At 47.3% G+C, this 10,602-nt stretch overlaps 1 protein-coding gene across 1 annotated transcript; it reads left to right on the top strand.

The window, feature by feature from the left end:
- Positions 1 to 4,790: 4,790 nt before the first annotated feature.
- LOC115383619 (polyadenylate-binding protein 1-like) lies at positions 4,791 to 10,293 on the top strand. Its single transcript, XM_030085751.1, has 10 exons — positions 4,791 to 4,806; positions 8,101 to 8,271; positions 8,419 to 8,612; positions 8,704 to 8,822; positions 8,930 to 9,069; positions 9,157 to 9,251; positions 9,349 to 9,486; positions 9,647 to 9,742; positions 9,953 to 10,091; positions 10,283 to 10,293. The coding sequence occupies exons 2-10, from the start codon at positions 8,154 to 8,156 to the stop codon at positions 10,291 to 10,293; spliced, it is 1,050 nt and encodes a 349-aa protein (XP_029941611.1). The 5' UTR covers positions 4,791 to 4,806; positions 8,101 to 8,153.
- The last annotated feature ends 309 nt before the right edge of the window (positions 10,294 to 10,602 follow it).

Raw genomic sequence — 10,602 nt, 5'->3', positions numbered from 1 at the left:
ACCAGCTCCATGTTAATGGATGGAACATGCTAAGAACTCCATGTTAGTGAATGGGAGATGCTAACTACTCCATGTTAGTGGATGGGAGATGCTAGCTACTCCATGTTAGTGGATGGGAGATGCTAACTACTCCATGTTAGTGGATGGGAGATGCTAACTACTCCATATTAGTGGATGGGACATGCTAACTACTCCATGTTAGTGGATGGGAGATGCTAACTACTCCATGTTAGTGGATGGGAGATGCTAACAGCTCCATGTTAGTGGATGGGAGATGCTAACAGCTCCATGTTAGTGGATGGGACATGCTAACAACTCCATCTTAGTGGATGACAGATGCTAACTACTCCATGTTAGTGGATGGGAGATGCGAACAACTCAATGTTAGTGGATGGGAGATGCTAACAGCTCCATGATAGTGGGTGGTAGATGCTAACAGCTACATGTTAGTGGATGGGAGATGCTAACTACTCCATGTTAGTGGATGGGACATGCTAACTACTCCATGTTAGTGGATGGGAGATGCTAACTACTCCATGTTAGTGGATGGGAGATGCTAACTACTCCATGTTAGTGGATGGGAGATGCTAACTACTCCATGTTAGTGGATGGGAGACGCTAACTACTCCATGTTAGTGGATGGGAGATGCTAACTACTCCATGTTAGTGGATGGGAGATGCTAACAACTCTGTGTTAATGGAAGACAGATTCTAAAAGCTTTATGTTAGTCGGTGGACGTCTCAGTCGCTGGCCAGCGTGGAGGCTCGGTCCCGACCAATGCCGCTTGCGGCTTTAATTTTATGAGTAACCTTATTGTTGTCAACATATTTTTATTTTCACAAAATGATATTTGAAAAATAGGGGTCATCTCATAATCAGAGTCGTACTATATTCAGGTCAATACGGTAGTTTATTACTTTATTTATTGTTACTTTTTGTGTTTATAACTGTTTATTACTTGATTATTGTTTATAAGACTGTATTATGTCTATTTTTCTCTCTTTCAACCAAACACACATACACACACATGTCATTGTAACCATATAAGGACATTAATGCCGATGAAAGGATTCTCTGGCTGGAATCTCCCGCCCAACACCGAAACCCCGAGCCATGCTTTACATCGGTCATCATGCTGAATTAGTCAAAACATTGTGTTTGTGTGTGCTCTGCTGTCCATCGTTTGGTTCCCTCAGAAAATGATCGTGCCCCAGACCGCAAACAAGATCCTTTCTTCTGACCAGGGAATTGGGAAAATTTAATGGATCGCAATTAAATGAAAATCTTTAATTGTCACTCTTACAGCTATTCACCACTCAGAATGACTGGAAGCTGAACTTCATGACCGTCGACCGGGAGCACAGCAGCACCAGATGATTCAGGCCGTCGACGCCATGAGTGAGATTTTAAGCACATCAGCAACGTGAGTATGAACAAAACGTATGTATTCAGCACTGTATTTAAAAGGTCAAAGTCGTGATATTCAACCACTTGAGTCTCATTAATGACATGCTTATAAAATGGATAGTCACTGTCCGTGTCCAAAATAATTTTCAAACTAAACTAGTTGAACTAAAATGATCTGAATTGATGAGTTTATTGTTAACAATCATAGGTTTGCATGCAGTGATATAATTCAGAGACCGTCCACTGTTTAATGCTGGAAAAAAGCTTTAAAAAGGTAAAATGTGGAGTATTGTGGTTTAGAAAGAAGATAAACAGTGAGACAATCATAAGTAACATTAATTTTTGTCAGAACAAGTAAACACAACAAACCACTTTCTTTGAATACTTTCAGATTAGGTTTGAAACAAGTTTAGCTTCACTGCTGCTGTGAGCTGAGGAAACACTTGAAGTGGTGTTACAAGTTAGTCAACAGATGAAAAAGGGTTCGTGACTCGCTACTCATACCTCAATTTAAAATAGATCAATATGTAACTTGTACAACAGCACAGAGAGGAGGAGGAGGAGAGGGGGAGTGGACCGGCAACACCGGCAACGGTACACCAGGAACAACGAACACTGTGAGTAAATTGTGGGAATCATATGCAACCAAGTAGTGCCACAATCAACAGCTGTGACACAGAATGGCTCTAGTTATTGGCTCGATTGATCCCTTTGATGAAAGTATAGAGCAAGGGTGAGTTTGGGGATACATGAAGTGATTCATAAAGGGACAGGCTTGTATGTGGACTGAAAAATGAAGCAGCTCAAAAGAAATGACTGACAGAAACTGACTTGACTCTCAAGAAAGCAATTTAAATAAGTGTGTCCATGGAAATAGCATCTGAAGAGGCCCAATAGCTGCAGGCACCAGGGAGACAGAGATGTTCACGGGCCACGCTTTGGCAGTGACGGGTCTGGCCATCCTTTATCTGCAGGCTAGTGCAAAGACATGGATTGCCGTTAAAAAAAAGAGACACATTCACACAGTCAGTGGTGGAAAAAGAGAGTAACAGTGATTCTTCAGAGCGAGACGTGTCTCCTTCAGTGAAAGCACGAAGAGAAATGACTGTGGGGGATAGTTCAAATTGCGTCTGTTCCCAAGTTATGTTGGAAAGAAATTCCATAAAAATGCAGATAGACACTGAAACGAGAGCATCATGAATGTCTGACAAATTCTCAGCCAAAAGTTGTTGATTTAAACTTAACAAAAATGTTACAATCAATGTTGTCTTGAAAGAAAGAACAGAACGAAGACGCAAGTATTAAATATTTGATAGGTTTAATATTGAGTGTTTGTAGCTGCAGACAAGAGGATTACATTCAACCTAAGACTTGCCTGAAAATATAAAGTGTTGAAACTTATTAGTTTCAGTTTTTCAACTTTATGCACATTGCATCCTCGGAGGTTCTCCTAGTGGGGGTGTGGTCTCCACAGCAGGCGTGTCAGTGGTTTCATCCATGGGCTCCTCACTGAGTTTCCTTTGCTCACGTGGAATTTTTCGCTGTGGATGAAAATGTTCTTTGGTGTGCTCTGCATATTCCAACCTTTCACTGAATCAAATCAAAATGTTGTCGGTATTTTTAAACATCTAAATGATCCTGCCCTGTCTGTTCATCAGTACATATGTCTATTGTTTGCACCGGCTCCAGCTGCACAGCTGAAATGCGGCTAGTATGTCTGTTTCATATAAGTCTATGGTTGTCCACCACCAATACCGAATTGTCATGCGATAATGTTCATTAAAGAAATGCATGGTTGAGTAACACAGCCTGCATTCAGGAAGGTAGCGGTAATTTAATTGCTGTATGTGCAAATGTGATTGCTTAATTCACTCGTGACTTAAAAAAAAAGTAATCTCTTCCATTGTCATTCTGTCTCCTCTCTTCAGCTGCAGTTCTGTTAGGCCCAGACCCCATTGATGGCTTGGATGCAGCTTTGAGAAGCAGGAGAATGTTCTGTTTCGAACAACCCTTCAAACCCAGGATGTGTCATCAGTCAGATCGACACCTGCGTCAGTCTCTGAGACTTTCTGAAACTGGAATGGAACCTGACGTGGATCTCCTCTCCAGTCAGAAGCAAGCCCACAGCTCACACTGATCTGGTAAGCCTGCTGGTTTCAAGAACTATGAACATGAAAACATGTCAGTACAGTAATGTTCCTTTTATTGGCAACATATTTCTTGAACTAGATGAGACTGCAGCATGTCATCTGCTGATGGGCTGCTTGTGTTTTTTTTTATTTGGCGTTCCTGAAGGGCCTGCATGATGCCAGGACCACCCTGAACTGAGGAGGAGAGATGAAGGCTGCCCACTCCCACCCTGGAGCCAGGATCCTCTTCCTCACAGCACAACAACCTCATCTAACAGTCGGGTAAACACACATTCTCATCACCTTGTATACCTGTTTATTACAATTATTTTGAAAGCAAAACCATGCAACTTTTGCTCTCGCGCTCCCCCTACTGGTCCCCTGTGAAAGCTCACTGTCATAAACGTTCTCTGCGTCAAAATCGCCCCGAGCAAGTGGCGAGTGTGGCTAAACTTTGTCTCCCATCAACAAACCGAGCACATGTGGAGCGTCGCAAGGTCCTTCCGAAAAAGATGATGTGACATATGTAGGGATAATTTGATGATGTATGTCCGTTTTCGCGACAGAGAAAAGGCGTGTCCCCGATATTTTCTGTCAGTTTTAATCAAGCTGGATTCAAGAAAATCTCAATTTTATCACAGACGGACGACTTTTGCATCAAGACTTCTTCAAAAACCACACAGACTGAAAGAGAACCGATTTTCCAATCAACAGCGATAGGTTAGTCCTGGATATGAACCGGGTGGCCGGACGGATGGATCCTCCAAAGACTGGCGCCCCATCTCTGCTCGGATCGATGACAAGGTCTGCCTCATCTCTCATCAGTGCGTTTGCAGAAACGCCCCCACCTGCCTGCAGGAAGTGTGACACATCCATTATTTTTCATCCAGTTTGTATCGTTGAAGAAATGTCGTGCGTCGATAACCGAGAGGTGAAAATGAAAAAGATTATTATTTACTGTGAGTGTAAATGAGGAAAGGCGTGAGGCGCAGTTCTTTAGGTTGATTCAGCAACCAAGATGGGTGTCGGTCAGAACACAGGAGGATGAGGAGGTTTGGCTCTTCAGGAGTGTATTTATTAGTTGATGCCCATGATCACAAATCAGTTTCTGGAAATAACAATAATAAAGAAATCAGCTTCAGTCTCTATTTCTCATACATTAACATAAATCATTCACATCAATCATGTGATATACACCAACACAAAAAAATACATAATTGAATGAAGAACAACAAACATAGGGGCAAATAAACGCCACCCGCCCGGACTGTGCAGGTGTAGGGACAAACGCTCCCACAACACGGAAGCTAGACTAACTCCACCCGCCACTCGCAGTGTGGGTGAACAAACCAAGCGCTTCCATCGGCGAGAACTCCGACACTCGATTTATCAATTAAGGGAATAAAAACGGATTAAACTACCGGATGACACACAGGCACGACTTGGTCGCAGCCGAAATGCTTGCTGTAACGAGGGAGACCAGCGCGGCGCAGAAGGAACAGGGATCACAGCTGATCGGGACAAACGCACACGTCTGTGAGGTGGAGGTACCACAGACTCGTAGGCAAAGGATTTAGGTAACTCAAAGAGGGGGATCTGCTAATCCACTCGCTCCTCGGGACATTAACACGCCACAGCTGACGACCCGTCGTCATTTCCGGCCGCCAGGAACCAACCCGGACACTCCCTAAACCCAGCCTTTTATACAGCCGCCCCCAAATGTGCATAGAACATTTGCATGCCATAAGAGGCTCAATCAGCCTTACAGAGTCCAGACGTTGAAGGAAGGTCTTCTACCGATTGGAGGACTGGCAACCTCGCCAGTCGGCCTACGGGCTGTGTGAAGAGGTGTCCGTTGATGTCAATGTCCGCAGGTCTGAAGTGACCGTCGTTGCTCTGCAGACTCCAGCCCAGTCCAGTCGGCCATGGGCTGGAGGTAGTGGGGCTCCATCCACATAATGACGGTGTCGTCCTGTAAACCCAGAGGACCAGGATTGGTCCGCCAGGACTTGGGAGCGTCGCCAGTGGCGACGGCTGAGTTGCTCCGTCTTGGGGTGCACCACCGGGGGGAGCGAGCCATCAGGCCGCCCCATGAGGAAGCTGTCGGGTGTCACCGGATCCATACTGGCTATGTCTGCAGGATTAGGGGCTGAAACCACGTGGCGCCCAGTACAGCTTCCAGTCAGCTTCTGCTCACCGGCTTGGTAGGTTGTCGCCCGCCCAGGGTCTGTCAGGAACCGCAGCTCCGTTCTCCGCAGACAGGCCATGACGGACTTCTTCGGTGCCTGCAATGGGGGCGTGGTATACTTTCTCACCCTGTTGACCTCAACACAGGTTGTCTTGACATCCAGCCGGGCGACCGTCTGTTTGTTCTGTTTGGACCGGGTCACCTCTCTTTCAGGTCGACCAGGGACAGCGTCCATCTGGCCAAGCCTCTTGACATGGCGGTTCAGTCCGTCCATCTGTGGGGGAACAGAGGTGGAAAGACACTGCACAGAGTTAGCTGGCCGCCCCATGGAACCGATTGGACCTTGGAGGGTCCACCCCAACCGAGTGTGGACTGCTGCCGGTCCGCCAGGTGATCCAAGTCGGACCGGTCCTATAGGTGTTATAAGGTGTGATTGATCGGAGCCAAGGAGCAGCGATGGCCTGACATCCTTCAGGGCCGATATAGGAAGACCACGGAGGTGTCTGTGCTTTTTCTGCAGTTGCTCGATAGGGTAAGTATGCTGGGCTAGGCTGAGGCGACCGGCTATGAAGGCTCCGTCGACCTTGTAGCTGATCTTGGGGTTAGTAGCTGGGGAAACCCGGAAGGATATCCTTTGTCCATGTAGCACCTGGATGTCCTGCTGGACTGTCCGTAGGGGGAGGTTCTCTGGAGTGCCCTTTATGCCCAGGGATTTGGCTGCGGCTGGTAACAGCATGGACCTCTCCGAACCATCATCCAGCAGGGCGAAGGTGCTAATGGTTCTTCCCTTGTGATGGAGAAGTACTGGAACCACCTTTAGCATGACCCGATTACTGGTTTCAGGCCTGTTGAGGAGGAGGGAGCCGGAGGCGGAGTCAGTAAGGCAACTCTCTTCTTTAGGTGCAGCCTCTCTATTATTCCTCTCAGGCCTGAAATTTATCTCATGGAGGGCAAGGAGGTGTTTCCCTTGGCAGATGTGACGAGGCTTCTTCAAGGTGCACCGAGCTGCTTGATGGTTGCGCGCGCAGCGCCAGCACCGCTTGTTGACTGTGATCCACTGCTTGAGCTGCTCTTGGGTGAGTTTGGCAACCTCACCGCACTGACTCAGGTAATGGTCTTCACTCTGACAGTAGGGACAATAAGCCTTCCTCACATGTTTCTTCTCCCCAGGTTTTGGTGCATACACAGCCCCGGAAGGTTCGTTAAGGCTGTGCAGGACTGCCACTGGAGGCTTGGTGCGAAGGTCCGGCCTGGGAAACTGTCTCTCCCTGCTGGTTGCTGTACTGACTTGGCTGTCGAAGCTCAGGCACCAGGACTCGCAGCTGAGCCACTCGGAAAGGTCGTGAAGGGTGTGAACGGTTCCAGGCTGCTTGAACTGATGGCGGCGGAAGTCAGCTCTCTGGTCTGCTGGGAGCCAGGAGGCGAGCTACACGGGAGCCGGAGTTGAGCTCAGCCTCTCCCGCGGGGCCTAGTGTCTTGAGTAAGCCCACCAACGACTGAACCTGAAGTGAAAACCGCTGGTGAACCTGAAGTGAAAACCGTCAGAAGCATTTCATAGGATTAAACTGACATTTTTATTTCTGTAGGATCATCCATGTTGCAGGAATGAGTTCGTAAAAATGCGTAAACTTTTGGTTTTCAGCTAGAAAATCTCTTTCCAGAATGCATTGGAGCGGATGCGAGGAAATTCTGCCGTCTCCTCAAACAAACGCGTCTGGCGAGAGAAACATTTGAGATACAGAAAAAATAAAAGCATTGCCAGTATCACAAGGACTCTAGCTACGTTTTGATGTATAATATGTTCAGATTGAGCCAGAAATGTGGCCGTGGGGACCAGAAAACTGTACTGCATTAATACTGCATGTAATGTCTAACCTGGTTTCCATAGTAACAGTGTGTCCAAGTTACCCCGGGGGAATTTGATGACATCGTCGCCTGAGTTGCCTGGCAACTTTGAATCAAACCTGTGATGTCATCACCAGCATTGACAGCCAGCATCTTCAGCCTGCAGTTCACCACTCTGAACTATTCAGACGCCCGGATCAGTCGAAGCTTTGCGCTTTGGAGAAGAATCACCCACCCACCAAGTTATCCATCACTGAGTTAGCTTGTGTTTGCTAGATCTCTTCAGATTTCATTTTGACAGAGGATATTTGAGTATGTTTGACCAGACGAGGAAACCTCAAGAGCATTGTTCACCGACAAATGTAAGAACACGTGTTTTTTAAGTGAGAGTTTCCACTAAAACTGGAAATAGTATTTGTCATTGATGTGTTACTGGACATTTATGAAAATAATGACCTTCTGAACATTGCATTTACAGATGTCAGGTTACAGGAAGACAAAGCCAATTCTGGACCAGTTTGCGCCCATCAACCCATCAGCTTCTCTGTATGTGGGAGACCTGCTTCCCACCACCACAGAGGTGATGCTTTATGAGAAGTTCAGCCAGGTGGGGCAGGTCATCTCTGTCAGGGTTTGCAGACACCGGATCACCCGCCGCTCTCTCGGCTATGGCTTCGTCAACTACACGAAACGTGAAGATGGTGAGTTTTGTCTAAACAACCTCTAAAGGAGGCGCTGTGCCTCCAGTCGATCTTAATGTTCTTCAATTCATGTCTGATGCTGCATTTTGAGGGGCGAACCTGTGAATACGCTTATGTTTTTTTTCTTTTCTTGTGGTCTTTGTGTAGCTGAGCGAGCGCTGGACGACCTGGCCTTCACTGTCGTCAACGGCCGGCCTGTGCGGATCATGTGGTGTCGACGAGACCCCTCCCAGAGAACCAACGCAGCGGGGAACATCCTGATTAAGAACCTGGACAAATCCATCGACAGCCTGTCCTTGCTGGACACGTTTTCAGCCTTCGGGACTGTGCTGTCCTGTAAAGTGAGTATGGGGTCATAACAGTGTTAAAACTTTTTAGGAAAATTCATGATGCTTGTGAATGTGTTTGACTCATAACTCTTCCTCTTTCCAGGTGGTTTGTGACGACAACAACGTCTCAAAGGGGTACGGCTATGTGCACTTTGAGACCGTGGAGGCGGCTGAGCGCGCCACTCAGAGGCTGAACGGCATGCTGCTCAATGACCAGATCGTGTAAGTGTGATTTCCGTTCTTTAAACTTTTCGAACCTGCTTACTACAAGTTCCGAAGTCAGGTTTTGACACATTTGACTTAATGTTTCATGATGTTTTCTTCAACAGAACTATTGAGCCGTTCCGATCGTTTAAAGACAGGGAGGCGGAGCTCGCCACAAGTGCAGAGGAGTTCACCAACGTTTATATAAAGAACTTCGGAGAGGACATGGACGACAACAGGCTGACGGAGCTGTTCAGCAAATACGGTAAGAGAGTCAGATTTAATTTCCACTCAGCATTCACAGCTGAGGATGTGAACCGATGTTGACCAGCTGCTTTTTTTTTTTGGACAGGACCCACATCCAGCGTTCGTGTGATGACAGACGACAATGGAAATTCGAAAGGATTTGGATTCGCCCGCTTTGAGAGCCACGAGAACGCCAAGAAGGTAAGAACCACTTCTGAGGAAGACTGATGGGTAGATCACATATTCTCTGCATTTCTGCTTGCTTCAAATCACGATACCCATGTTTATTTCCTCTCAGGCGGTGGACGACTTGAACGGTAAAGTGTTGAACGGCCGGCGGTTGTACGTGTCTCGTGCCCAGAGAAAGGCAGAGCGGCAGACGGAGCTCACGCGCAGGTTTGAGCCTGAGAGTTTGGATCGCGGATCCAGGTATCAGGTCAGTAGGTCACTTAACTCCAGCGTCCAGTCACTTTTTGAGGAGCAGATCCGTCATGCTCAAAATGAAAGTGGCAAAGGACCTTTGAGCCCAGGCTGTACTGTTTAAAGACTGTTATTCGGGGTGGCACTAACTTCTCCTTTGTCCTTGAATAAACTAGGGGGTCAATCTGTACGTCCACAACCTGGACTCCGACATGGATGAGGAGCGTCTGCACCGAGCTTTCAGTCCCTTTGGAACCATCACAAGTGTCAAGGTGAGCAGTCAACTAGCAGTGAATTACAAATTTGAATGGATTTCTTACTCCTTATGGTAATTCCTGTCATATCACAATGAGTCTTGTGTAAATTGAGGTGACAGGCATTGGTATAGTTAAAGATATAAGTAGGAACTCTGAGAAAGAGCATGTTTAATTGAATGTTTTCATACCTGAACTGATTGAGTTTAATTTGTGTCTCTTCCGCAGGTGATGACGGAGGGGGAACGCTGCAAAGGATTTGGGTTTGTCTGCTTTTCGTCCCCTGAGGAGGCCAGCCGGGCCATGACTGGGATGAACGGCCACGTCTTGGGCACCCAGGCGCTCTACGTGGTGCTGGCCCGGTCTCGTCCTGACGCGCGTCCTCAGCGCGAACCCTTTGTCCAACCCCGACATGAGGCCTACATGCAACCCCAGCGAGAGACACAGGTACACCCCCAGCAGCAGCCTCTCCCACTCCAACAGCAGCAGCTTCTCCTCAGATGCCCCCAGTGTGGGACCTGCCTGCTTCCACAATCTCAGTCCTACGTGTGCCCTCAGTGGGAGCCTAACGCACACTTCCATCACGGGCCCCACATGCTCCCCCAGGAGGGGACCCCCTCAAACCCTCAGTGGGGGGCCAACATACTGCCCCGTTATGAGCCCTATGTGTGGTCCCAGCAAAATCTTCACATGCACCCCCAGTATAGACCCTATGTGTGAAAAGGTGGAATAGATTTATAAAAAGATAACTAAAGGAAATAATTGTGGGGGGCAGAAAGAAGCATTGAAGAAACAAAAACTCAGGAAAAAAACGATTGATATCAACTTTCCAAACACAGAGGGAAGGATGGAAGGAAAGAAAAGAGAAATTAAGCATT

The sequence above is a fragment of the Salarias fasciatus genome, assembly GCF_902148845.1.
Source record: "Salarias fasciatus chromosome 23 unlocalized genomic scaffold, fSalaFa1.1 super_scaffold_20, whole genome shotgun sequence".
NCBI classification, from domain to species: Eukaryota; Metazoa; Chordata; class Actinopteri; order Blenniiformes; family Blenniidae; genus Salarias; species Salarias fasciatus.
The sequence above is the reverse complement of the archived record's forward strand: the minus strand, read 5'-3'. Positions and strand labels throughout refer to the sequence as shown.

Bases quoted from the DNA above. Each gene is read 5' to 3' on its own strand.
- LOC115383619 (XM_030085751.1), top strand. From the start codon at position 8,154: ATGCTTTATGAGAAGTTCAGCCAGGTGGGGCAGGTCATCTCTGTCAGG. The intron at 8,272-8,418 runs GTGAGTTTTGTC...GTCTTTGTGTAG, and splicing joins CTACACGAAACGTGAAGATG to CTGAGCGAGCGCTGGACGAC. The intron at 8,613-8,703 runs GTGAGTATGGGG...TCCTCTTTCCAG, and splicing joins GGACTGTGCTGTCCTGTAAA to GTGGTTTGTGACGACAACAA.